General features: G+C 43.3%; 1 protein-coding gene across 1 annotated transcript; it reads right to left on the reverse strand.

The window, feature by feature from the left end:
* Positions 1 to 6,883: 6,883 nt before the first annotated feature.
* LOC106585343 (alpha-1A adrenergic receptor) lies at positions 6,884 to 25,625 on the reverse strand. Its single transcript, XM_014171433.2, has 3 exons — positions 25,383 to 25,625; positions 13,541 to 15,269; positions 6,884 to 8,225 (listed from the first exon to the last, which is right to left on the reverse strand). Exons 2-3 carry the CDS (start codon positions 14,442 to 14,444, stop codon positions 7,675 to 7,677), a joined length of 1,455 nt encoding a protein of 484 aa, XP_014026908.2. The 5' UTR covers positions 14,445 to 15,269; positions 25,383 to 25,625; the 3' UTR covers positions 6,884 to 7,674.
* Between the last annotated feature and the right edge of the window lie 1,890 nt (positions 25,626 to 27,515).

Consider the following 27,515-nt stretch of genomic DNA (forward strand, 5'->3'; position numbering starts at 1 on the left):
CAGTTTGAGGAGTTCTTTGACCACCCGCCCGAGGGTAGAGCTGCGGGTGAGCGCCTCTTCCATCTGAGGCAGGGGACGAGGAGCGCCCAGGAGTTCGCCCTGGAGTTTCGGACCCTGGCTGCCGGCGCGGGATGGAGCGACAGGGCCCTGATCAACCATTATCGTTGCAGTCTGCACGAGGACGTCCGTCGGGAGTTAGCCTGCAGAGACACCACCCTCACGTTCGACCAGCTGGTGGACCTGTCCATCCGTCTGGACAACCTGCTGGCTACCCGCGGACGTTCAGATCGGGGTCTGTTAGTTCCATCCCCACGCACCCCCTCTCCGATACCTATGGAGCTGGGAGGGGCGGTGCGCAGGGAGACCGGAGGGGGTTCCAACTTGTGCACCTTCTGTGGCCGCAGAGGTCACACTGCCGGTCGGTGCCGGGTTGGTTCCTCTAGGTATCGAGGCAGCAGGCAGGGCGCTCTGGCGTCACTGGAGGTGAGCCGGTACCATTCTCACCCAGAGCCCTGTGTTGCACATATGTTTGTGTATGTCACTTTCCCTGAGTTTTCCCCGCATTCCCAGCATAAGGCACTCGTCGATTCAGGCGCAGCTGGGAATTTTATTGATAGAGTGTTCGCCTATAGTTTAGGGATCCCCATTGTTCCTGTGGCTGTGCCCTTCCCCGTTCACACATTAGATAGTCGACCATTAGAGTCAGGGTTGATTAGGGAGGTCATCGCTACTCTGGGCATGGTGACGCAGGGGGTCACAAGGAGAGAATTAGTCTCTTCCTTATTGACTCTCCTGCATTTCCAATGGTGCTAGGCCTACCCTGGTTAGCTTGTCATAACCCCACTGTTTCTTGGCCACAGAGGGCTATCACGGGGTGGTCGCGAGAGTGCTCGGGGAGGTATTTAGGGGTTTCCGTTGATGCTACTACGGTGGAGAGTCCAGACCAGGTCTCCACCGTGCACATTCCCCCTGAATATGCCGATTTGGCTCTCGCCTTCTCTAAAAGGAAGGCAACTCAATTACCACCCCATAGACGGGGCGATTGTGCGATAAATCTCCTGGTAGATGCTGCACTTCCCAGGAGTCAAGTGTATCCCCTCTCACAGGTGGAGACGGAGGATATGGAAACATATGTCTCCGAATCCCTGAGTCAAGGGTACATTTGGTCCTCCACTTCACCCACCTCCTCGAGTTTCTTTTTTGTGAAGAAGAAGGAGGGAGGTCTGCGCCCGTGTATTGACTATCGGGGTCTGAACCAGCTCACTGTGAGGTATAGTTAGCCGCTACCGCTCATAGCCACAGCGATTCTTCACCACACTAGATCTTAGGAGCGCTTACAACCTGATGCGTATCCGGGAGGGAGACTAGTGGAAGACGGCTTTCAGTACCACCTCAGGGCACTATGAGTACCTCATCATGCCGTACAGGTTGATGAATGCGCCATCAGTCTTCCAAGCCTTTGTAGACAAGATTTTCAGGGACCTTCACGGGCAGGATGTAGTGGTGTATATTGACGACATTTTGATATACTCCGCTACACGCGCTGAGCATGTGTCCCTGGTGTGCAGGGTGCTTGGTCGCCTGTTGGAGCATGACCTGTACGTCAAGGCTGAGAAATGCCTGTTCTTCCAGCAGTCTGTCTCCTTCCTAGGGTATCACATTTCCACCTCAGGGGTGGAGATGGAGAGTGACCGCATTTCAGCCATGCGTAATTGGCCGACTCCCACCACGGTAAAGGAGGTGCAGCGGTTCTTAGGGTTTGCCAATTACTACCGGAGGTTTATCCGGGGTTTTGGTCAGGTAGCGGCTCCCATTACCTCACTGCTGAAGGGGGGCCCGGTACGCTTGCAGTGGCCAGCTTTGGCGGACAGGGCTTTTAGTCACCTGAGAGCTCTGTTTACCTCGGCTCCCGTGCTGGCCCATCCGGATCCCTCTTTGACGTTCATAGTGGAGGTGGAGGCGTCCAAAGCTGGGATAGGAGCTCTGCTCTCTCAGCGCTCGGGTACGCCACCGATGTTCCGCCCCTGTGCCTTCTTCTCGAAGAAGCTGCGGAGCGCGGAGCGAAACTATGACATGGGGGACCGGGAGCTGTTGGCTGTCGTCAAGGCCTTGAAGGCGTGGAGACATTGGCTTGAGGGGGCTAGACACCCTTTTCTCATCTGGACTGACCACCATAATCTGGAGTACATCCGGGCGGCAAGAAGACTGAACCCTCGCCAGGCAAGGTGGGCCATGTTTTTCACCATTTTGCCTACAGATCAGGCTCCCAGAACATGAAGGCAGAAGCATTGTCTTGGCTGTATGACACAGAGGAGCGGCCCATGGATCCCACTCCCATACTCCCCGCCTCCTGCCTGGTGGCACCAGTAGTGTGGGAGCTGGACACGGACATTGAGCAGGCATTACGTGCAGAGCCCGCTCCTGTCCAGTGTCCCGCTGGGCGTCTGTACGTCCCATCTGCTATTCGTGACCGGTTGATCTATTGGGCCCACACGTCACCCTCCTCTGGTCATCCTGGGATCGGTCGGACAGTGCGCTGTTTGAGCGGGAGGTACTGGTGGCCTACCTTGGCTAAGGACGTGAGGGTTTATGTTTCCTCCTGCTCGGTGTGCGCCCAGTGTAAGGCTCCTAGGCACCTGCCCAGAGGTAAGCTACGCCCCTTACCCGTTCCACAAAGGCCTTGGTCACACCTGTCGGTGGATTTTCTGACCGATCTTCCACTCTCACAGGGTAACACCGCGATCCTGGTCGTTGTGAATAGTTTCTCTAAGTCCTGTTGTCTCCTCCCTCTGCCCTGTCTCCCTATGGCCCTACAGACTGTGGAGGCCTTGTTTACGCACGTCTTCTGGCACTACGGAGCGCCTGAGGATATCATGTCTGATCGAGGTCCCCAGTTCATGTCTAGGGTCTGGAAGGCATTCATGGAACGTCTGGGGGTCTCGTTTCACCCCCAGAGTAATCGGCAGGTGGAGAGAGTAAACCACAATTTGGGCAGGTTTCTGCGGTCCTATTGCCAGGACCGGCCGGGGGAGTGGGCAGCGTTCATGCCCTGGGCTGAGATGGCACCGAAATCGCTACGCCACTCCTCCACTAACCTCTCTCCCTTCCAGTGCGTACTGGGGTTCCAGCCGGTTCTGGCGCCTTGGCATCAGAGTCAGACCGAGGTTCCTGCGGTGGACGACTGGTTCAGGCGCGCAGAGGAGACATGGGAGGCTGTCCGTGTTCACCTTCAGCAGGCTGTGACGCGCCAAAAGGAGAATGCAGATCGCCACCGCAGTGAGGCCCCGGTGTTTGCACTGGGGGACCGGGTCTGGCTCTCGACCCAAAACCTGCCCCTCAGCCTGCCCTGCCGGAAGCTGAGTCCGCGGTTTGTGGGGCCATTTAAAGTCCTGAGGAGAGTGAACGAGGTTTGTTATAGGTTACAACTTCCACCCGATTACCGTATTAACCCCTCATTCCATGTGTCTCTCCTCAGGCCGGTGGTGGCTGGTCCGCTCCAGGAGTCTGAGGTGCGGGAGGTTCCTCCACCCCCTCTGGACATCAGGGGCGCCCCGGCGTACTCCGTTCGCTCCATACTGGATTCGAGGCGCCGGGCGAGGGGCCTTCAGTATCTTGTGGAGTGGGAGGGGTACGGTCTGGAGGAGAGGTGTTGGGTTCCGGTCGATGACGTGTTGGACCCTTCAATGCTGCAGGTGTTCCACGGTCTTCGTCCGGTGCTGGAGCTGCGCGTCAAGGGAGGGGGGGGTACTGTCACGAAGTCGGTCCCTCTCCTTGTTCGGCGATGTTCGGCAGTCGACGTCACCGGTCTTCTAGCCATCGCCGATCCACTTTTCATTTTCCATTTGTTTTGTCTTGTCTTCACACACACCTGGTTTCAATCCCATCAATTACATGTTGTGTATTTAACCCTCTGTTCCCCACATGTCCTTGTCTGGTATTGTTTATTGTAAGTGCTTGTGCACGTTATGTTGTGGTGTGCGTCGGGTTATTTACCTATTTATTATTGTTCTGTAATCCGGTGGGTTTTTATTATTAAACTGAGCCGTTGGAACCACAGTTTTTGCTCTCCTGCGTCTGACTTCTCTGCCTCCAGTATGCACCCCTTACACAGTACTGAGACAGTATGACTCACAAAGGGGCACAGTCATGTCAGCCAATGTCAAGTATTTCTGGCCACTCCCCTCAGGAGATACTTTGTATCAGAGGGATTACATTTTATATTTCATCTTTATTTAACCAGGTTGCCCAGTTGAGAACAAGTTCCCATTTACAGTGCGACACAAACAACAACACAGAGTTACACATGGAATAAACAAACGTACAGTCAATAACACAATATAAAAAAATCTATATACAGTGTGTGCAAATGAGGTAAGATTAGGGAGGTAAGGCAATAAATAGGCCGTAGTGGCGAAATAATTACAATTTAGCAATTAAACACTGGAGTGATAGATGTGCAGAAGATGAATGTGCAAGTAGAGATACTGTGGTGCAAAGGAGCAAAAAAATAATAACAAAAAAAATAACAATATTGGGATGAGGTAGTTGGATGGGCTATTTACAGATGGGCTATGTACAGGTACAATGATCTGTGAGCTGCTCTGTCAGCTGATAATTGAAGTTAGTGAGGGAGATATGAGTCTCCAGCTTCAGTGATTTTTGCAATTCGTTCCAGTCATTGGCAGCAGAGAACTGGAAGGAAAGGCAGCCAAAGGAGGAATAGGCTTTGGGGGTGACCAGTGAAATATACCTGCTGGAGCGCGTGCTATGGGTGGGTGCTGCTATGGTGACCAGTGAGCTGAGATAAGGCGGGGCTTTACTTAGCAAAGACTTATAGATGACCTGGAGCCAGTGGGTTTTGCGATTATGAAACGAGGGCCAGCCAACGAGAGCACACAGGTCGCAGTGGTGGGTAGTATATAGGGCTTTGGTGACAAAACGGATGGCACTGTGATAGACTGCATCCAATTTGCTGAGTAAAGTGTTGGAGGCTATTTTGTAAATGACTTCGCCGAAGTCAAGGATCGGTAGGATGATCATTTTTTCGAGGGTATGTTTGGCAGCATGAGTGAAGGATGCTTTGTTGCGAAATAGGAAATTGATTCTAGATTTTGGATTGGAGATGCTTAATATGATTCTGGAGTAGAGTTTACAGTCTAACCAGACACCTAGGTATTTGGAATTGTCCACATATTCTACGTCAGAACTGTCCAGAGTAGTGATGCTGGACGGGCGAGCAGGTGCGGGCAGCGATCGGTTGAAGAGCATGCATTTAGTTTTCTTGCATTTAAGAGCAGTTGGAGGCCACGGAAGGAGTGTTGTATGGCATTGAAGCTTGTTTGGAGGTTAGTTAACACAGTGTCCAAAGAAGGGCCAGAAGTATACAGAATGGTGTCGTCTGCGTAGATGTGGATCAGAGAATCACCAGCAGCAAGAGCGACATCATTGATGTATACAGAGAAAAGAGTCAGCCCGAGAATTGAACCCTGTGGCACCCCCATAGAGACTGCCAGAGGTACGGACAACAGGCCCTCCGATTTGACACACTGACCTCTGTCTGAGAAGTAGTTGGTGAACCAGGCGAGGCAGTCATTTGAGAAACCAAGGCTGTTGAGTCTGCCGATAAGAATGTGGTGATTGACAGAGTCGAAAGCCTTGGCCAGGTCCATGAATACGGCTGCACAGTATTGTCTTTTATCGATGGCGGTTATGATATCGTTTAGGACTTTCAGCATGGCTGAGGTGCACCCATGACCAGCTTGGAAACCAGATTGCAAAGCGGAGAAGGTACGGTGGGATTCAGAACAGTTGGTGATCTGTTTGTTAACATGGCTTTCAAAGACCTTAGAAAGGCAAGGTAGGATAGATATAGGTCTGTAACAGTTTTGTTCTAGAGTGTCTCCCCCTTTGAAGAGGGGGATGACCACTGCAGCTTTCCAATCTTTGGGGATCTCAGACAATATGAAAGAGAGGTTAAACAGGCTCGTAATAGGGGTTGCAACAATTTTGGCGGATAATTTTAGAACGAGAGGGTCCAGATTATCTACCCTAGCTGATTTGTAGGGGTCCAGATTTTGCAACTCTTTCAGAACATCAGCTATCTGGATTTGGGTGAAGGAGAAATGGTGGAGGCTTGAGCAAGTTGCTGTGGGGGGTGCAGGGCTGTTGACCGGGGTAGCGGTAGTCAGGTGGAAAGCATGGCCAGCCGTAGAAAAATGCTTATTGAAATTATCAATTATCGTGGATTTATCGGTGGTGATGGTGTTTCCTAGCCTCAGTGCAGTGGGCAGCTGTGAGGAGGTGCTCTTATTCTCCATGGACTTTACAGTGTCCCAGAACTTTTTGGAGTTTGTGCTACAGGATGCATATTTCTGTTTGAAAAAGCTAGCCTTTGCTTTCCTAACTTTCATAACATTGTAACACCCCAGAGAAAATAACCTCAGGAAAGTCAATCAATACTATCTGCTCACCATATCCTGTTCACTACTCGTTTTTTTTCCTTGACGTAAGTCACAGATAAGCCGATGCAAAGATTATTATGCCCGCACTGTGGCCAGTACATATCCATGCAATCACTTATATTTGTGTGCTTGTGCGTGTAAGTGCATATGGATGCAATCTGCAAATAGCTCATTTCTTACTTGTTCATGGTGGATTTAGAGGTTTAGGGAGCAGTTATGAGGTCAAAACCCATGAAACGATCCCTCAGAAATCCACAGGAAGAAGTTAATCTTCTATCTGGCAGAGGAAAGGGGTATCATGGGAATGTTGGAGTACAAAGTATTATTGTCCATGCGTGTTTATGAAACGTGTGTTCATGAAATTACTGAGAATGAAAGAAAAACTGTGAATATTTCATTTTCTTTTTATTGGAATACGTGACATGGAAGGACAGTATCCTCCTGGGTTCCTGACTGCTTTAGACACAGTCATATACACTATTCTCACAACAGGAAAAGAGCTTGGTAAATGGTAAGACACTGGGAGAAAGGTAATCATTTTGATCAATATATGAGGTTACCATCAATAACCTATGTACAGACTTGACCTGTTAAAACTTGTAAACATTACCCAAGGAAGAAACAATTTGGCTCTTTTATGAAATACCTTCACAAACCCCAATATCTTCTCAGGAATATCTGGTATAAATAATACATATATTGATATAACTAAAGTGTAGATCCCAGTAAAATGACGGATCTCCCTGCGAAAAACCGGGAGGGGGAAATAGTTTGCTCTTAGCATAGTCATTTGGACTGTTTTTCTTTACTATTTAAATCAACTGAATAGTAAAGTGTGAAGAGTGGCAAAGACTGCCCGAGAGAATGTGCACGGGGGGAATTCATGTTCAAGTCTTAAAAAGTAGAACCATCTCAAGGTAAAACCTTGGTTTGGTGTACAAAAACAAACTTTTCTCAGTCATTAATTCAAATCCACTGGCATTGTGTAACTGCAGTCAGAATATTAGAAGTATTAAAATATTTCCACCATCTCCTCCAGCTATTATTATTATTCCATCCTTGTAAACTCCACTGGGCATAGACATTTATTCACTATTCACTTCAGTTTCCTTTAATAGTGCTGGACCTTGAGGGTGGATCATTGTTAGGGTTAAGAGTGAGGAGCTACAGTACATTCATACCAGAGACGATCCAAATCACTTATTATCTCTGGTTATACAGCCTCTCCATTTTCACACAAAGACAGCTGGTGGATCTTAATGATGGGCAGGGTTCCGTGTGGAGGGGGCTGAGGATGGCTGGGTCCCTGGCTGGGCCCCTGGCTGAAGCTCCTGTCTCTGATGCAGCAGCAGGTCTTCAGCAGATTCTTACCGCACAGTTGGGCCACCTTAGCCCTTCCTGTCTCTACCGCTGTCCCAGACCCTGCCACGGAGCTTCCTGAGAATACCCTCCACTCCCTGCCATCCCTAGAGGAGGGTGTGCGGGACAGGGCTACGGAGGAGGAGGGGCTGAAGCAGGAGGGGTCCCCTCGGCCATCTAGTCTCAGAGTGAGAGAATTACCCTGAACCTGGGCTGGACCCGGGTGATGAGTGGCTCTGGACTGGGCTCTCAGACAGCGCACTCCCAGAATACTCTGGAAGGCCTTCTTAAACTCCTGGTTGGAACAGGGGTAGATGATAGGGTTGATGCAACTGTTGAAGTAGCCTAGCCAGAAGGTGATCTTGAAAACTGTGTCCGAAGGTCTGTATGCTGGGAATATGGAACCTATAATAGGCCACACACACACACACACACAAAGGGAAGAAAACTGATTAACATACTTGACTACGTAAATCAGGATATCAACATGAGATAAGAAGAAACAAATAGAGGAACATATTTCCATGAAGATTTTGTGCCATACTTTATAACATTCCTAATACATCTAAATCCAATCAGGGTTAATGTTGATCACGTGTGAAAGAAGCAGATACTTTGTACACACTCAACAGAAAAGCCAAAGACTGTGTTGAGAAAAACACATTTATTTCCACTTGGGTTCAATTTATAGTTTTATCATATTTCTAGAGCTACCAATGTCAAGGTATTGACATCAAGGTATTTGTTGTATTAAAATTGCCTTCATAAATCCTGCTGCTTCTGATTAGAGGGACTAATGTGAGAAAGTGTGAGAGTGTGTGAGCTGCACACTTAATAGTGCAGTAGAGGAAATGGTTTAAGATACACATTACATGCAGACTTGTCCAGTTCTTTAAAGTACTACTAGTACTTAAGTAGTTTTTGGATGTATCTGTACTTGACTATTTATATTTTTTACAACTTTTACTTCACTACATTCCTAAAGAAAATAATGTAGTTTTACTCTGTACATTTTCCCTGACATCCAAAAGTACTTGTTACATTTAGAATGCTTAGCAGGACAGGAAAATGGTCCAATTCACGCACTTATCAAGAGAACATCCCTGGTCAGCCCTACATAAATGCTTAGTTTGTAAATTATGTCTGAGTGTTGGAGTGTGCCTTTGGCTATCCGTAATGTTTTTAATGAACCATTGTGCCATCTGGTTTTCTTAATATAAGGAATGTGAAATGATTTATAATTTTACTTTTAATAATTAACTATATTTGAGCAATAACATCTACTTTTGATACTCAAGTAGTATTTTACTGGGTGAGTTTCACTTTTATTTGAGTCATTTTCTATTAAGGTATCTTTACTTTTACTCAAGTATGACAATTGGGTACTTTTTACACCACTGGACTTTTCACACCAAATGCTTGACACATTAAAATAATTAAATGGCTGAGGTCTTGGATAGCCTTGAAATTGAGCATCTATCTTCAAAGGCAGGATGGGATGAGCTGTCTTGTGAAATTCTTTATTGGAGAGGCTGTCGGAGACAAAAATGAAAAATGACAGCGTGATGTGGAGATGGATAGAGAGGGAGAGAGAAAGAGAGGAGAGAGAGAGGAGGTACTTTGAGCGATATGATTCCGTCCTAAGTACATCTCAGATGACTCCTACTGTGCAACGAGCAACAATAATTATATTACTCTGCTTGTGACTGAATTCATACATTTTGGAGCCTAAAACCTCCTAAGGGGGGACTTGATTGGTATTTGGTATTTTATTAGGATCCCCATTAGCTGTTGCAATAGAACAGCTATTCTTCCTGGGGTCCACACAAAACATAAAATATGAAATAATACAGAATATTAATGGAAAGAACAGCTCGAGGACAGAACTACATACATTTAAGATTGCCGTTACTCAAGTAGCGTCATTTGTCTATAAAATGTTGAATCCATAAAAAGACAGTGACGCAAAACATGCTTTTTAAAGAAAACAGAGAGTATATAGTGATGTATATCAAAGGAAAACAAGATAGATTGAGCAATAAATAATGGATGACCAATAGATATGTGCTTACTTCCCAAGAGAGACATTGCCATACTGTACATCCAGTACATCCAGTACCAGTACCACCACCACCACCACCAAATATGATTCATATTGTTGATAATGATTTAAGATAACAATACCAAAGATACATGGCTGGCACCATAGCAACTACTGACTAACAACCACAGCACCAGCAGGAAGGGTGCAAAATACCAGTACCCTTGTGAACATGTGAGTAAACCGTTGCTATGCTCTTGGTCATGCCTTCAGAAACGGCTCCTGGAATGTCAAGAAGAAACAAGAACAAACCAGTCTCAAAATAAACACACTGCCAAGACAGTGATATCCCTCCTTAACCTTTTGACCCACTCAAATCCCCACAAGGGTTAGTTTATAAAGCCTGTCCCAATAAAACAAGCAAACAAAAATAACCATCCCCAGCCTAACACAATCAATCTTAAATGGAAAATCGTTGTATTTAACAGGATAATAATAGATAACATTGTGACATGTTGTCCTTGATGCCTTCATGGTTTTGTTAGAAAGGGCAGCCAGCCATGGTTAGGGAGTAGAATAACCACCAAGAAGACCCAGCCCTCTGTTGCGCTTGCTATATTTATGAGCATGAGAGCGTATAATAAATCTGAACCCTGAGGGGTTAGGAAGTCCGGAGTTGGACAGATACATTTTTTTTAAACACTTGATTTGTATTTCATTCCCACATTCATCCTATACTAAAATGATGAAACTAACTAGCAGTGAGTGTAGTACACATTGTGCTTTTGCTGAACTCCATATTGTTCTTTAAACAACCATGAAGGGGACCCGAGGTTGTCCTTCAATAAAAGCAATGATGTGATGACTATCTGTCCTTCCTGCTATGATCACATTGTTGAGAATGCCTCTATGTGATAAGTGAGTTGCAAGCAAGAGCAATAGATGACAAGCCTGGGGAGAGAGAGAGAGAGAGAGAGAGAGAGAGAGAGAGAGAGAGCGAGAGAGAGAGAGAGAGAGAGAGAGAGAGAGAGAGGTGAGAGAGAGAGAGAGAGAGAGAGGTGGAGAGAGGCAGAGAAAGAGAGAGCGAGAAAAAAAAACAGTTATCTTGTCAAATGCCAGGAAGACATATTGGCTCAGTGGGGGCTCAAGTGTGTTATTGAAATATGAGCAGCTAACAGGTCCGGCAGCGTGTGCTCAGCTCTCAGCAGCAGCATTACCACAGCAGCTCTTTGATCACACTGAGAAGATGACTGGGACAGAGGCTGACTGAAAGGGACTATAAAAACATTGAAAAGGGACTACCCACACATGCTGGGAGTATTTCTGTTATCTGTGGAACCCTATGATGGCTCAGTGCCTGGCTAGCCTAATGCTAGACCAGACCACATCTTTTACCTGAGATGGCTGCACTGCATCACTGAGACACCTGACACCCAAATTACAGTAACCCCTCAGTGGCCTTCTGAAAAACCAATTCAAATAACATCCAAACTATTAATTTGAAAAGCGCTTAAGGCTGTGGCTGGATAACAAATCAATAAGAGTGTCTGAAAATGAAAAATGAACTGGAAATGAATTAATAATGTCAATGTATACTGAAGAAAAATATAAACGCACATGCAACAATTTCAAAGATTTTACTTAGTTACAGTTCATATGAGGAAATCAGTCAATTGAAATTAACTCATTAGGCCATGATCTATGGATTTCACACGACTGGGAATAGAGATATGCATCTGTTGGTCACAGATACCTAAAAAAAATGGGCCTCACATTGGGCCTCAGGGTCTCGTCACGGTATTTCTGTGCATTCAAATTGCCATTGATAAAATGCAATTGTGTTCATTGTCCGTAGCTTATGCCTGCCCATGTCATAATCCCACCACTACCATGGGGCACTCTGTTCACATCAGCAAACTGTTCACCCACACAACGCCATACACGTGGTCTGCGGTTGTGAGGCTGGTTAGAGGTACTGCCAAATTCTCTAAAATGACGTTGGAGGTGGCTTATGGTAGAGAAATGAACATTCAATTTTATGGCAACAGTTTTGGTGGGCCTTTCCTGCAGTCAGCATTCCAATTGCATGCTCCCTCAAAACTTGAGAAATCTGTGGCATTGTGTTATGTGAAAAAACTGCACATTTTAGAGTGGCCTTTTATTGTCCCCAGCACAAGGTGCACCTGTGTAATGATCATGCTGTTAAATCAGCTTCTTGATATGCCACACCTGTCAGGTGGAAGGATTATGTTGGTGAAGGAGAAATGTTCACTAACCGGGATATAAACAAATGTGTGCACAACATTTGAGAGAAATACACTTTTTGTGCTTATGGACAATTTCTGGAATCTTTTATTTCAGCTCATAAAACCAACACTTTACACTTTTTGTTCAGTTTAAATGGGTGTTCCAAACGTACTCTAGGTCTCTCAGTAGCTCTCTATCACTCTCACTCTTTAATGTGTGAGCGTGCGTGTGTGTGCACACCACAGGAGGTTGGTGGTACCTTAATAGGGGAGAACAGGCTCGTGGTAATGATTGGAGTGGAATCAGTGGAATGGTATCAAACACATCAAACACATGGTTTCCAGGTGACTGATGCCCTTCCATTTACTCTGTTCCAGACATTATTATGAGCTGTTCTTCCCACAGCAGCCTCCTGTGGTGCACGTGTGTGTGTGTGTGTGTGTGTGTGTGTGTGTGTGTGTGTGTGTGTGTGTGTGTGTGTGTGTGTGTGTGTGTGTGTGTGTGTGTGTGTGTAGTTCAACTCTCTAATGTAGGATCATATCTTGAGACTGGTATTTTGGCTTGCCTGAAAATCCTCTCAATAATTTCTACACAAAAGTGTTACGTAAACACGATTCTTTCATAATATGAAATAGTGAGGATGATAATATTGCATATTCTGAAACTTTCATCAATCAGTTTTATTTTTTAAATAATACTGACTCTATTCAAAGCTTGTGTTAACATCAGAAAACGCTTACGGCAATTATACTTGTCTTTCAACATTTTGTGTGGTCTGAAATAAAAGCTCCTGAAATTACTTTATTTTATTAGTTACACATGAAATACCACATTATTAGTACGTGTATTCATATACTCATAAAATAATAGTATGGTAGTTAAATGATATTTCAAAGCAGTCGTGTACGAAAGGTAAAATAACAACGGGATGAGGAGGAGATTGAAGTTTTGCATGTGTACACATTCTGATGCTACATTTGACTTATTTCAGATCGTTTTAATTAGGCATCAATAAAAAGAAATCTTTGCAGATGCAGCCCATTACTGATTAATGGAAGAATAGCACATAGCTCAATATAATGTTTTACATCATCCAAAACCAAAAACCTCACATAACATAAAATAACTTATTTATTACACATGTAAATAAAGTTGTTCTACTTCTATGGTTGATACCGTATGACATGAGAAAGGTATGCATGATATGGCACCAGAGACTGTTGTGAAAATCTATTTTGGGAGTCATCCAACACTCCCCCCCTCACCCTCTCTCCCGCCAACAGCCATCTCTGCAATACAATTTAATTACAAAACCTCATAAATTATTTTGCCAAGTATAGATACAAGAGGGGGTGGCATTAACAGCATGACATGGTAGCTGTGGAGCACAGTCTACAAGGTAAGGAGCCTGGGTACAATGGGTAACACTCACCTATGGGCAGAACCAGGAAGAAAGGGAGCCAGCAGAGCACAAAGCAGCCAACCACAATGCCCAGGGTCTTGGCGGCCTTCTTTTCTCGGGAGAACTTCAGGAGACGCAGGGCGAAGTGTGTGCGGCTGTGCAGGGCCTCGTCCTCAGACACGGCCATGTTGCCGCGGTGGATCCTCAGCGTGACGCTCTCTGAATCTGACTTGTCTGTTTTGTGCCCCTCTCTTAGGCCCCGGCTCTCCTGGCGGGCCACCACATACACCCTACAGTACATAGACAGTATGATGGCCAGCGGGAGGTAAAAGGATCCCACAGCAGAGAAGATGGCGTAGGCAGGCTCCTCTGTGATCTTACAGATAGACTCGTCTTCTGGCGCCGGCTCTTTCCAGCCAAACAGAGGGCCAATGGAGATGGTGACGGACAGAGCCCACAGGCCAACCAGGGCGAGCAGTGCCCTGCGCTCTGTCACGATGGCTGGGTAGCGTAGCGGGTAGCTGACCCCGATGTAGCGGTCTACTGAGATCACACACAGGCTCATGATGGAGGCTGTGCAGCACAGCACGTCCACCGCTGCCCACACATTGCAGAAGGGCCTTCCGAACACCCAGTACCCTAGGATCTCAAAGGTGGCAGAGAAGGGCAGAACGATGGAGCTCAGCAGGAGGTCTGCCACCGCTAGGTTGACGATGAAGTAGTGTGTGACTGTTCGTAGGTGTCGATGACAGACCACCGACAAGATAACCAGGATGTTCCCAAAAACCCCACATACAATAATTGTCCCAAGTATCAGTCCCAGCACGACAGCCTTGACCACATTGAGCTCTGGGACAAACGCCTGGCTGCAGTTGGAGCAGTTCTGTGTTGGATGCTCTGGGGTCATGTTCATGTTGTCTGCTATAGGAACCATCTGTTCTCTAAACAGTATTGATACACTGTCCTGCCCTGTTCTGAACAGTAGACTGACAGACAAACTGCAGACAGTTAAGTTCGCTGAGAGAAGACAAAGACATCAGAGCACTTTCCTGAGAGCCATTCAAATAATGATCACATTAAGTCTGTCATGTCAAAGCATCATTTGACTCATGTTGTCTTAATCTAATCGGCAATTACAATTAATCAAAAATAGAAAGCTATGGGCTTGTTTAAAACACTGATAGAGACAAACATTGTGTATGCAGAGGAATGCTATTTAACAAACAAAAGCTAATCCACCTTGAGATTATCCTTGATGTTAAACCACAAGTTATAATACAGCTGGAGACCTAAAATATATTTGATGGAGTGTGGAGTTGACTCTGACAGTCTGACCTATCAGAGTAGTATTTGGTTACTGAGGATCATTATCATAGGCATAGGTTCTGGGGTCCCTCGCTCTGATTTTCCCAATAGCTAGATCAAAGTGAACAAGTGCAAGTCTGTATCATATTAAAAAAAATTGAATAGTGGGAAGAGGAAGTGACGCATATGCAATCTGTAAAAGTGTCAATGCGAGGAGTTTGGTTTTAGTTTGGTCCAGTCCAACTGGAAGTGAATATTCAACGATGTCCTCTCCGTTAAAGCTTGAGCTCCAGACCAGACCCCTTGCCAGGGTAGGAGGTAGGAGGGTTATTACAGGTGAAAAAAACAGGCTAGTCCCAGGGCAAGTCTGTCCAAGTCTTCTGAATGTTGGGACGGCCTCAGTCTGGATGTGGATGAGTTCAGTAGTCACTGTGTGTCTGTGGCGTGACTCCCCCTGTAACAAAGAGATACAGCCACAATGATGCTTTGCTCGAGTAAGGAAAAGTATAAGCTGGTTTGACATCCAATATCCACAAAAGATCTCATGCAAAATCAACTCTCATCAGACAAGTGCATCTTATAAAAATGTTCAGACAGCCACATTTTGCATTCTGCAGCATGTTTCAATATCATTAGCTGTTCAAAAAACTGGCTCCTATCCATCACCATTGTATGGGAGCGAGAGCATGTCTCAGGAACGCCCTCTTCTCTGGCTGATCAATGGAGCTGTGGCCTTATTTTGTTGTTATTGATTGGACATGTTGGTTGAAGAATACAGAGGCAGATCCAGCCATGGACACGAGTGACACATGCCCCCTCAGATTCGTCCTGTTTGAAAATTATTGTTTTGTTAAATGTTTTGTTTTTGTTTCTTTGTAATACTACTAGCCACCCAGCAATTGTATGAAGTTGGCTTTATCTAGCCCAGATTGAGAACCTATCTCCCAACCTCAATTAGCTACCAAGAAGACATTACAGGCTATCAATCAAGTTAGAGTAGCTAGCTTGTCTATCTTAGCTGGCATGCCTGCTGGCAAAGTTGGTAGAAAAGCAAGTAATAACTAAATGTACTGAATAAGACTCACATTCCTTTCAATCTTTTACCCAGATTTTAGCAGCAATGCAGAGTACATTTTGTTTCTTGACTATTTTACACCATTTTAAAGACAAGACTCTCCTTTATCTAACCACACTGTCCGATTTCAAAAAGGCTTTACAACGAAAGCAAAACATTAGATTATGTCAGGAGAGTACCCAGCCAGAAGTAATCAGACACAAATTTTTCAAGCTAGTATATAATGTCACAAAAACCAAAAAGCACAGCTAAATGCAGCATTAACCTTTGATGATCTTCATCAGATGACACTCCTAGGACATTATGTTATACAATACATGCATGTTTTGTTCTATTAAGTACATATTTATATAAAAAAACAGCTTTTTACATTACCATGTGACGTTCAGAACTAGCATTCCCACCGAACACTTCCGGTGAATTTACTAAATTTCTCACGATAAACGTTCACAAAAAACATAACAATTATTTTAAGAATTATAGATACAGAACTCCTTTATGCAATCGCGGTGTCTGATTTTAAAATAGCTTTTTGGTGAAAGCACATTTTGCAATATTCTGAGTAGATAGCCCGGCCATCACAGGCTAGCTATTTTGACACCCACCAAGTTTGGTACTCACCAAACTCAGATTTACTATCACAAAAATTGGATTACCTTTGCTGTTCTTCGTCAGAATGCACTCCCAGGACTTCTACTTCAACAACAAATGTTGGTTTGGTTCCAAATAATCCATAGTTATATCCAAATAGCGGCGTTTTGTTCGTGCGTTCAAGACACTATCCAAAGGGTAACGAAGGGTGACGCGCGGACGCGTATCGTGACAAAAAAATTCAAAATATTCCATTACCGTACTTCGAAGCATATCAAACGCTGTTTAAAATCTATTTTTATGTGATTTTTCTCGTAAAATAGCGATAATATTACGACCGGGAGTCGTTGTTTTCGTTCAAAGACTCAAAGAAGAAAATGGACTCTTCACGTGCACGTGCGTCTCATTGTTCTCAGATCGACCACTTACCAAATGCGCTACTGTTTTTCAGCCAGAGACTGCAGAGTCATCATTCAACATTCTGGCGCCTTCTGAGAGCCTATGGGAGCCTTAGAAAGTGTCACGTTACAGCAGAGATCCTCTGTTTTGGATAGAGATGACAAAGAAGGCCAAGAAATGGTCAGACAGGGTACTTCCTGTACAGAATCTTCTCAGGTTTTGGCCTGCCATTTGAGTTCTGTTATACTCACAGACACCATTCAAACAGTTTTAGAAACTTTGGAGTGTTTTCTATCCAAAGCTACTAATTATATGCATATTCTAGTTTCTGGGCAGGAGTAATAACCAGATTAAATCGGGTACGTTTTTTATCCGGCCGTGAAAATACTGCCCCCTATCCATAACAAGTTAATTGCCTTGCGGAGGGAATAGCTACACTGTTTGTATTCGGTCATGTTTCCGGTCACCTTGCCCTGATTAAAAGCAGTGGTTCGCAAGTTCAGTTTTGCGCGAATGCTGCCATCAATCCACGGTTTCTGGTTGGGGAATGTTTTAACCTGTTGGGGGTAGGGGGCAGTATTTGCACGGCCGGATAAAAAACGTACCCGATTTAATCTGGTTATTACTACTGCCCAGAAACTAGAATATGCATATAATTAGTAGCTTTGGATAGAAAACACTCCAAAGTTTCTAAAACTGTTTGAATGGTGTCTGTGAGTATAACAGAACTCATATGGCAGGCAAACAACTGAGAAGACTCCTTACATGAAGTGACCTGTCTGACAACTTCTTGGGCTTCTTGACTCTCTTTATTGAAAACTTAGGATCTCTGCTGTAACGTGACACTTCCTACGGCTCCCATAGGCTCTCAGAACCCGGGAAAAAGCTGAATGATGTCTTTGCAGCCCCTGGCTGAAAAACATTAGTGCCTTTGGTAAGTGGTCTATCAGAGGACAATGAGACTGAGGCGCGTGCACGAGGCGACCCCATGTTTTTATTTTCTTTCTCTTTGAATGTAAACACGGTTTCCCGGTCGGAATATTATCGCTTTTTTACGAGAAAAATGGCATGAAAATTGATTTTAAACAGCGGTTGACATGCTTCGAAGTACGGTAATGGAATATTTAGAAATGTTTTGTTACGAAACGCGTCGGGCGCGTCACCCTTCTTTACCCTTCGGATAGTGTCTTGAACGCACAAACAAAACAGAGGATATTTGAACATAACTATGGATTATTTTGAACCAAACCAACATTTGTTATTGAAGTAGAAGTCCTGGGAGTGCATTCTGACGAAGAACAGCAAAGGTAATCAAACTTTTCTAATAGTAAATCTGACTTTGGTGAGGGCTAAACTTGGTGGGTGTCTAAATAGCTAGCCCGTGATGGCTGGGCTATCTACTCAGAATATTGCAAAATGTGCTTTCACCGAAAAGCTATTTTAAAATCGGACATAGCGATTGCATAAAGGAGTTCTGTATCTATAATTCTTAAAATAATTGTTATGTTTTTTGTGAACGTTTATCGTGAGTAATTTAGTAAATTCACCGGAAGTTTGCGGTGGGTATGCTAGTTCTGAACGTCACATGCTAATGTAAAAAGCTGGTTTTTGATATAAATATGAACTTGATTGAACAAAACATGCATGTATTGTATAACATAATGTCCTAGGATTGTCATCTGATGAAGATCATCAAAGGTTAGTGCTGCATTTAGCTGTGGTTTGGGTTTATGTGACATTATATGCTAGCTTGAAAAATGGGTGTCTGATTATTTCTGGCTGGGTACTCTGCTGACATAATCTAATGTTTTGCTTTCGTTGTAAAGCCTTTTTGAAATCGGACAGTGTGGTTAGATTAACGAGAGTCTTGCCTTTAAAATGGTGTAAAATAGTCATATGTTTGAGAAATTGAAGTAATAGCATTTCTAAGGTATTTGAATAACGTGCCACGGGATTCCACTGGCTGTTGAGTAGGTGGGACGATTTCGTCCCACCTAGCCCAGAGAGGCTAATAGACGCTGTGGGTACAACATCACCGATGCACTTGTTAATGAACTCGCACACCGAATCAGCGTATTTGTCAATGTTGTTGTTCGGCGCAATGCGGAACACATCCCAGTCCACGTGATCGAAGCAATCTTGCAGCGTGGAATCCGATTGGTCGGACCAGCGTTGAACAGACCTGAGGGCGGGAGCTTCCTGTTTTAGTTTCTGTCTATAGACTGGGCGCAACAAAATGGAGTCGTGGTCAGCTTTTCTGAAGGGAGGGCGGGGGAGGGCCTTATATGCGTCACGGAAGTTAGAATAACAATGATCCAGGGTTAAAAAGTGTTAAACAAATCAAAATATATTTTATATTTGACATTCTTCAAAGTAGCCACCCTTTACCTTGATGACACCTTGGCATACTCTTGGCATTCTCTCAACCAGCTTCATGAGGTAGTCACCTGGAATGCATTTCAATTAAGAGGTGTGCCCTGTTAAAAGGTAATTTGTGGAATTTCTTTCCTTCTTAATGCATTTGAGCCAATCAGCTGTGTTGTGACAAGGTAGGGCTGGTATACAGAAGATAGCCCTATTTGGTAAAATACCAAATCCATAAGAAGAAGATAATTGCGTGGGCCAAGAAACACGGGCAATGGACAATTAGACCATTTGAAATCTGTCCTTTGGTCTGTCCTTTGTTTGCAAACTTGAGATTTTTGGTTCCAACCGCCGTGTCTTTGTGAGACACAGAGTAGGTAAACGGATTATCTCCAAATGTGTGGTTCCCATGATGAAGCATGGAGGAGGGGGTGTGATGGTGTGGGGGTGCTTTGCTGGTTACACTGTCTGTGATTTATTTAGAATTCAAAGCACACTTAACCAGCATGGCTACCACAGCATTCTGCAGCGACATGCCTTCACAACTGGTTTGCGCTTAGTGGGACTATAATTTGGTTTCAACAGGACAATGACCCAACACACCTCCAGGCTATGCAAGGGCTATTTGACCAAGAAGGAGAGTGATGGAGTGCTGCATCAGATGACCTGGCCACCACAATCACCCGACATCAACCCAATTGAGATGGATTGGGATGAGTTGGACCCAGGGGCGAAAATCTGATATCCACTTTGGAGGGGACAATTACATGAAATTTTCTCAAGAGCAATTCCTGAGGGGGACACCAAAAGTAGTGCTGTAACACATAGCCTACATTGTAATATGGTAAATGTATATTGAGGAACCAAAGAAATAAGGTGTTTGCCGTACTCCTAACTACCGGTACCCAAAACTACACAACTAATCACAACAGCAATGCCATTGCCTTTAACAAATCTTAGTTCAGTCACCAGTTTAAGTTGAGAGTGGGGGTATCCATGGCATTTTCCAATTATGTTCCTATTTTACAAGTCAAAAAAATTGACAACCTTTCATAATGTTGCCAAACAAAGACTCAACAAACTTACCTGAGACTCCCTGTCTCTGCCAGTCTGTCCCTGCATATCTGTCCCCAACTCTGCTGTCTGTGTGCCATCTGTTGCCTGCTCTGCCTAATGACATCATTGTGAAACATTTCCATTAGAATTTCATTTCTTTCTTATGAACATTTTATCAACTAGTCTTTGAGATATTAGGCTACTAGGGTTCTTACTATGCGTTTTGGTGTATTGAAAAATACTCTGATGTCCGTCTTCTATTTTTCTGCCATTTTTCTACCTGGCTGGCTGGCTGGCTACACACACAGTGTGTAGGTTATTTACAGTAGGAGATGGGCTTCTATCATCTTCAATCATTCTATATGGGCTTCGATCTAAAAGGTAGTTCTAAACTGTAAAACGGATTAAAATGACAAGAGTTGACAGCTGTATGAGTTCACCATTTACACAACATATGCTGCAACTTTTTGTAATTTTAATAGTTTGTTTCATATTGGCTGGCTTCCAACAATAGCTGAATTTGCAAAGCCAGCGAGCACCAATTCAGTTTCAGTGGTGTTTGCTATAATCTTTGCTACCTGGGTTAAATAAAGGTGAAATAAAATAAAGAAATAAAAGTTCCCTTGCGACAATTTAGCTTTTGCAACGAGACCATTAAATATATTTAAGACAATGGTAGAAGAGAGTGTAGTTCTGTTCAGTTTGGACTTCAGTTTATCGCTAACCTTATCACAGGGACTTTGAAGCACTAACTTACATCATCTGCATGATGATTCCATCTTTGACGACGCCACATAAATGGAATAGGTACTAGCTAGCTTAATAGTTAATATTTGCGCACTAGCTCTGCATATTCAGCTACTGTGTGTGCGATTGACTGGATGAACCTCACGGCAGTTACGTAGCAAGCTAAGGAACTGGCAGTGGATCAAACCTTTGTGAGGCAAAGGGCGGGGGGGTCGCAATCTTTTGAAACTTAAAAACGCGCTATTAAGTGTCTATAATCAGCACAATTACTTTCATTGCCTATTATTAATATTATTTAAATTACATAGTTATGTTTCAGGGATTTCCGCCCCTGGTTGGACCGCAGAGTGAAGGAAAAGCAGCCAAAAAGTGCTCAGCATATGTGGGAACTCCTTCAAGACTGTTGGAAAAGCATTCCTCATAAAGCTGGTTGAGAGAATGCCAAGAGTGTGCCAAGCTGTCATCAAGGCAAAGGGTGGCTACTTTGAAGAATATAAAATCTGAAATATATTTTGATTTGTTTAACACTTTTTTTGGTTAATACATGATTCCATATATGTTATTTCATAGTTTCGATGTCTTCACTATTATTCTGCAATGAAGAAAATAGTAAAAATAAAGAAAAACCCTTGAGTGAGTAGGTGTGTCCAAACTTTTGACTGGTACTGTACATGCGCATATATAGTGTATTTCAATATCAGTGACAACCTTTAATAAACACATTTTCTTTGAAATGCTTTTATCCTTGACTTCATCAATCTCTATCCCATGTCTGTGTAAATCAATGTGGGATAATCAATACATCACATTGTGTCAACTGTAAACCATGTTGATTACAATCTGGATTCTAATGGTGTACTGTTCATGTTCAACTCCTCACACTGCACCATATTGTATGGCATCAATTTACTTGCTTTTGGTTTTACTCGCTCTTGTCTTTTATAATTACCAGAATGCACTGTTAAATAATGGCAGTCTATGCGAAATATTTAGCATTTAGGATTTTTTGGTTTATTATCTAGATTTACTAAGCTTTCATCACGCTTTTTTTCAGTTACCCACTGGTCACGGATGCCAATTCAACGTCTATTCCACGTTGGTTCAACGTAATTTCATTGAAATGATGTGGAAACCTTGTTGATTCAATCCGTGTGTGCCCAGTGGGAAGGGATAAAAGACCAAAAACAAAGCTAAAACATAAAACTGTTCCATCACAATAACAGCCTTACTCTTTCTTCTAACCTTGCTTTTACATTTATATTCTCTCGTCCTGAATTTAATTATCTTTTGAAAGAAAAACAGATGCAGAATTTGCACCTGCTGCAAACGCTTAGCAAATATGTCCCTTTATCTCAATGTATCTGTGTAGACTAGGAATAGAAGAGAAAATTGGATTTGATCGTTGACTTTAATGACGTCAAAAATCTTAAGACATGCCGTGCTAGATCCTTTTATATAATTCATCTTGACTTTGATGTATGGAGGAAATGCAACAATCTTTCTGGCTGTCTCTCCTTCTGTTGCAAAACAAACTTTCACAATGTCTCACATAAAATGCCCACTGTCTCGCTGCTCAATGGCAATTGGTACATGGACGTCATCTATGGAATATGGTTTTGATAAAATGCCTGACGTTGACAACAGAGTAGAATACTAAAAGTGGAGGGAAACAGCCCTAGTGGATTTATATTGGGTTATGATAAGCAGCTTTGACTGAGAAGATGACATTAGAAGTTAATCTGATTGCAGCTCTTAGACTATATGTCCATCAGTGTCAAGGTTTATGTATTCTAACCAAACCCCCTCTCTTGCACTTTGCACGCACCCTATCCATTAGACCTGCCATGCAGAATAGGTGAGCAGGGGCGGACAAGCCATGTGGCATTTCAGGCAAGTGCCAGATGGGCTGGTCCATTTTTAGGTCAGTGGTCATGTCTAACTTGTCTCTTTTTTGCGCAATGTGATCGTTATTTGGCTAATAATGGGTACCTCAAGGAAAAAATGGGCCGATGTGTTAGAAATGCCAGGGCCAATTTCTGGTCCCAGAGCTGATACAATGGGTGGAAAAAACGCAGATGTGTAGTGATGGCTCTAAAGTATTACTTAGTCCGCTACTGTCCTCCCTCGATATCTCCTCTGTCACATTATTAACCACAGTGTGACCTTTCCTCTGTGCCCCACTGAGTCCTGCTCCACACTGGCTGAGCAGCTGCTGAAGCAGCCTGGTGGACTCCTGTGTGCAGTCAGCTGCCATCCACATTCACACCTCCAACCAGCTCCTGCCTGTGCTGTGCTGCTGGAGCTAACACTGGGATGGTGCAGCCATATTACTCACAGTGTGGTTATAACACACAACAGCACTTGGCTTGTGTCCTACAGATGTAGAATATTAATTTGATCACCCTGTCGCAGGAGAATTGTCCAGCAACTCAGGAAATGTAAAACATGTAGTGTATTTGAGGTTTAAAAAAGCTTCTAAAGTTTGCAATTTCCACTTTGAAATTTCAGACTTGATTTGCATTTACGAAAAATGTGTCAACCCCTACAGACATGTCCATTAATTATAATCCACATAATAATTCACATTTCCTGTTGATGCAGGATTATTTTCCTGCTGTAGGAAACTGGCTGAAATTAAAATGCTACATCTGTAGCAGGATGAGAGTGCTCATTTGCTTTGAGGGCAGTATAGGGTGCTAAGACTGTATCTGATTCTCAGCCACTGAAGTGTGTGGAACAAATTAAAAACAGCCCATGACAAAGTTATGACATTTGTTCATTCATTTCTCCAGAATAATCAACAATGACAGTTGCATCATCGTCACCCATGAAAGCTCAGTTGTCCTCAGCCTAGTGCCTTGTAGGCAACATCTGGATGTTAGATATTAGGTACATACCAGACTCAGGTGCACAGGTCTGCTGAAATGTCTCAATAAACTACCACAAACCCAAACTGCAAACACATTGTACTAAAATCAAGAAAACAGGGATCGTTTGAGTCTAGCAAGCTGCACAAACAGTCAAGATAAGTCATGGATGGTTAAAGGCAAGCATTACATTAAGCCTGAAACATTGTGTCCGCATAACTGCAGTCGTGACCGCCCCTACAGCATCATCCAATCTGTCCAAGATTACATTACAAATACTGGTACGCTTTAATGAACAGCTATCACATAGTATGGGGCTGCTCAGCTATCACATGGCATGGGGTGGCAGGTAGCCTAACGGTTAGAGCGTTGGGCCAGTAACTGAAAGGTCACTAGTTTGAATAACAAAGCTGATAAGGTGAAAAATCTGTCCATATGTCCTTGAGCAAGGCACTTAACAGTTGATCATAGCAGACCCAGAATTGTGACCCCACTCTCTCCGAAAGTGTACTACGGGGAGTTGGGATATGCAATAAAACACATTTCCAATTTGCATGTGTTGAATACACACTTGTACCTGTGTGAAATAGGACAAATATAAGCACCCACCAAATTATTACCAACAGCTCTAATGCTCAATAGTCACACTGTTTGTTTTTCACGTACATTATTGGACTAGACCTATTTCAGCTCAATTCTATGAAATAAAACACGGAAGGAAGCAAGTTAATACAGTATGTGTGAAAAAATGCATCAAAGAAATATAAATACACAATTTGTAAGAACATACCATTTCCTCTGCAAAGAAAGAAAGACAGTAAGAAAGAAAGAAAGGAAGACATAGAAGCCATAGCCTAACAAATAACTGTTTCTCCTTACTGCTCTTCAAGGCTAATGTAAAGTGTAATGCAATAAACAATTAAACATATTATTTCAGGTATCGTTACTAGTTTACTGCAGTATACTGTCATTGTACACATTTTAACTACACAAGCCAGGCTCTGCAAAAGCAGCGGATATCTAACGATGATTATGCTATTAGACCAGTATTGAAAACCACAAAGTTTATGAAAATGCAGATATTTATGATTAACTGTAGACACTAGAATGAACCGTTTTCATTCTGTACAAAATAAGAAGAATTAGAGAATGAAAAAGTCGAGTAGATATTCGGTCTTTTGTCCGTGACTGTGATTCTCATAAATGGAACCGTGTTCAATATAACTGGGTGTAATTTTACCTCAAAATTAGACTATCCTACATTTAATCTCCTTAGCCTATTATTCCAATGCAGCCCCGCGTAAAAGTAGCCTATGCAATGCATGCAAACGTTAATAACATATCTGTTGACAATCAACCAAAATATATTGCAATAAATGAGTTAAACTACTTCAAAAAAAACTTAAACTCGATCCCATTGACAAAGGCAATCAATAAAACATTTTTACCGGACCGGCAGGCTACTCACCTAACTCTTTATCCTTGTACGGATGGTTTGAACATCAACAAATGTCAAGTATACGGTAAAGCAAAAATGAATATGAAAAAGAGGTATTGATAGGTGTAATCATGGTGTAATGACTGCGGGCTTATGTGATGTGCTCCGCTATCTTGACCGAGGTGAGATATCTGATATTAACGCAGATAGCCAAGTGCGCTCCTAATGGAAAGCACTGGGATCCCGCATTATAAGTGCTGCTCTTCAAGAGCATTAACTCCTTGAAACGATGACTACGGAATTAGTCATTGCTACCATCACTCTTCACTCCCCTGCCTCCGCATAGGCTTCATTTCAGCCTATACCGCTCTTTCCTTCATCAGATTAGCATCCCTTTGCGTCATCACTATTTATACAGAACTTTTGATTTCCCCAGCAATATAAACAGGGTGGCACAGCAATGTTCCATGGTTTCCAGAAAAGTATGGTTCATTATAACGCGATCAAACTAAGGAATATAATAAAACAGATTTGGAGAGCCTGTTTAGTCGTTTATTCCTTAATTAATTTATGTACAGTTATGTTTCTTTAAGCTCAAAACTATTGAGGTGGAAGGTCCATAAAGAAGAAATAAAGTTATACAAAATGCCTAAAGCTCCTCACACCCTGTTTTTAATGCTAAAATAAATATGCCTGCAGGTCTTTAAGTTTGTAAATGTAATTTCACTCGCTGCACAATTAACTTAATGGCAAAAGGCAACGCATGGAATCTCCCTTGACTTGTACATTTGCTTACTCTTTAGAAGAGCTGCAGAACAAAGCAGATGACTATGTGTTGTGAATAAAAAATATTGGTCTCATATCTCTTATGGGCCTCAAACACACACACACACACACACACACACACACACACACACACACACACACACACACACACACACACACACACACACACACACACACACACACACACACACACACACACACACACACACACACACACACACACACACACACACACACACACACACAAATAGTATAAAATGCCATGTGATTCAAATCTTATCTGTTTCCCAGATGGCTCCAGATATAAGGGGTTAATGGGCGCTGGGAAATGTATGATATCTAAGTTTTACAGTGAGAGATGACTGTAGTAGGACCCTAAATTACTTTATCAGGGATAGATGTCACTGTCCCTGAAAAGACCATCTGACCATCTCTGGCTTGTCCTATCCTCTATCTCTCTGTCTCTCTGTCTCTCTCGCTCTCTCTCTCTCTCTCAATTCAATTCAATTCAATATAAGGGCTTTATTGTCATGGGAAACAAATGTTAACATTGCCAAAGCAAGTTAACTAGATAATAAACAAAAGTGAAATAAACAACACAAATGTACAGTAAACATTACACTCACAAAAGTTCCAAAATAATAAAGACATTACAAATGTCATATTATGTGCAATAGTTAAAGTACAAAAGGGAAAATAAATAAACATAAATATGGGTTGTATTTACAATAGTGTTTGTTCTTCAATGGTTGCCCTTTTCTTGTGGCAACAGATCACAAATCTTGCTGCTGTGATGGCACACTGTCGTATTTCACCCAATAGATATGGGAGTTTATCAAAATTTGGTTTGTTTTCGAATTCTTTGTGTATCTGTGTAATCTGAGGGAAATATGTGTCTTTAATATGGTCATACATTTGTCAGTTTCCACCTCATTTTGTGGGCAGTGGGCACATAGCCTGTCTTCTCTTGAGAGCCTACGGCGGCCTTTCTCAATAGCAAGGCTATGCTCACTGAGTAGGTACATAGTCAAGTTTGGGTCAGTCACAGTGGTCAGGTATTCTGCCACTGTGTACTCTCTGTTTAGGGCCAAATAGCATCCTAGTTTGCTCAGTTTTTTTGGTTAATTCTTTCCAATGTGTCAGGTAATAATCTTTTTTTTCCTTCATGATTTGGTTGGGTCTAATTGTGTTGCTGTCCTGGGGCTCTGTGGGGTCTGTTTGTGTTTGTGAACACAGCCCCAGGACCAGTTTTCTTACGGGACTTTTCTCCAGGTTCACCTCTCTGTAGGTGATGGCTTTGTTATGGAAGGTTTGGGAATCGCTTCCTTTTAGGTGGCTTTAGAATTGAACAGCTCTTTACTGGATTTTGATAATTAG

Source organism: Salmo salar, chromosome ssa24 (assembly GCF_905237065.1).
Source record: "Salmo salar chromosome ssa24, Ssal_v3.1, whole genome shotgun sequence".
Classification (NCBI taxonomy): domain Eukaryota; kingdom Metazoa; phylum Chordata; class Actinopteri; order Salmoniformes; family Salmonidae; genus Salmo; species Salmo salar.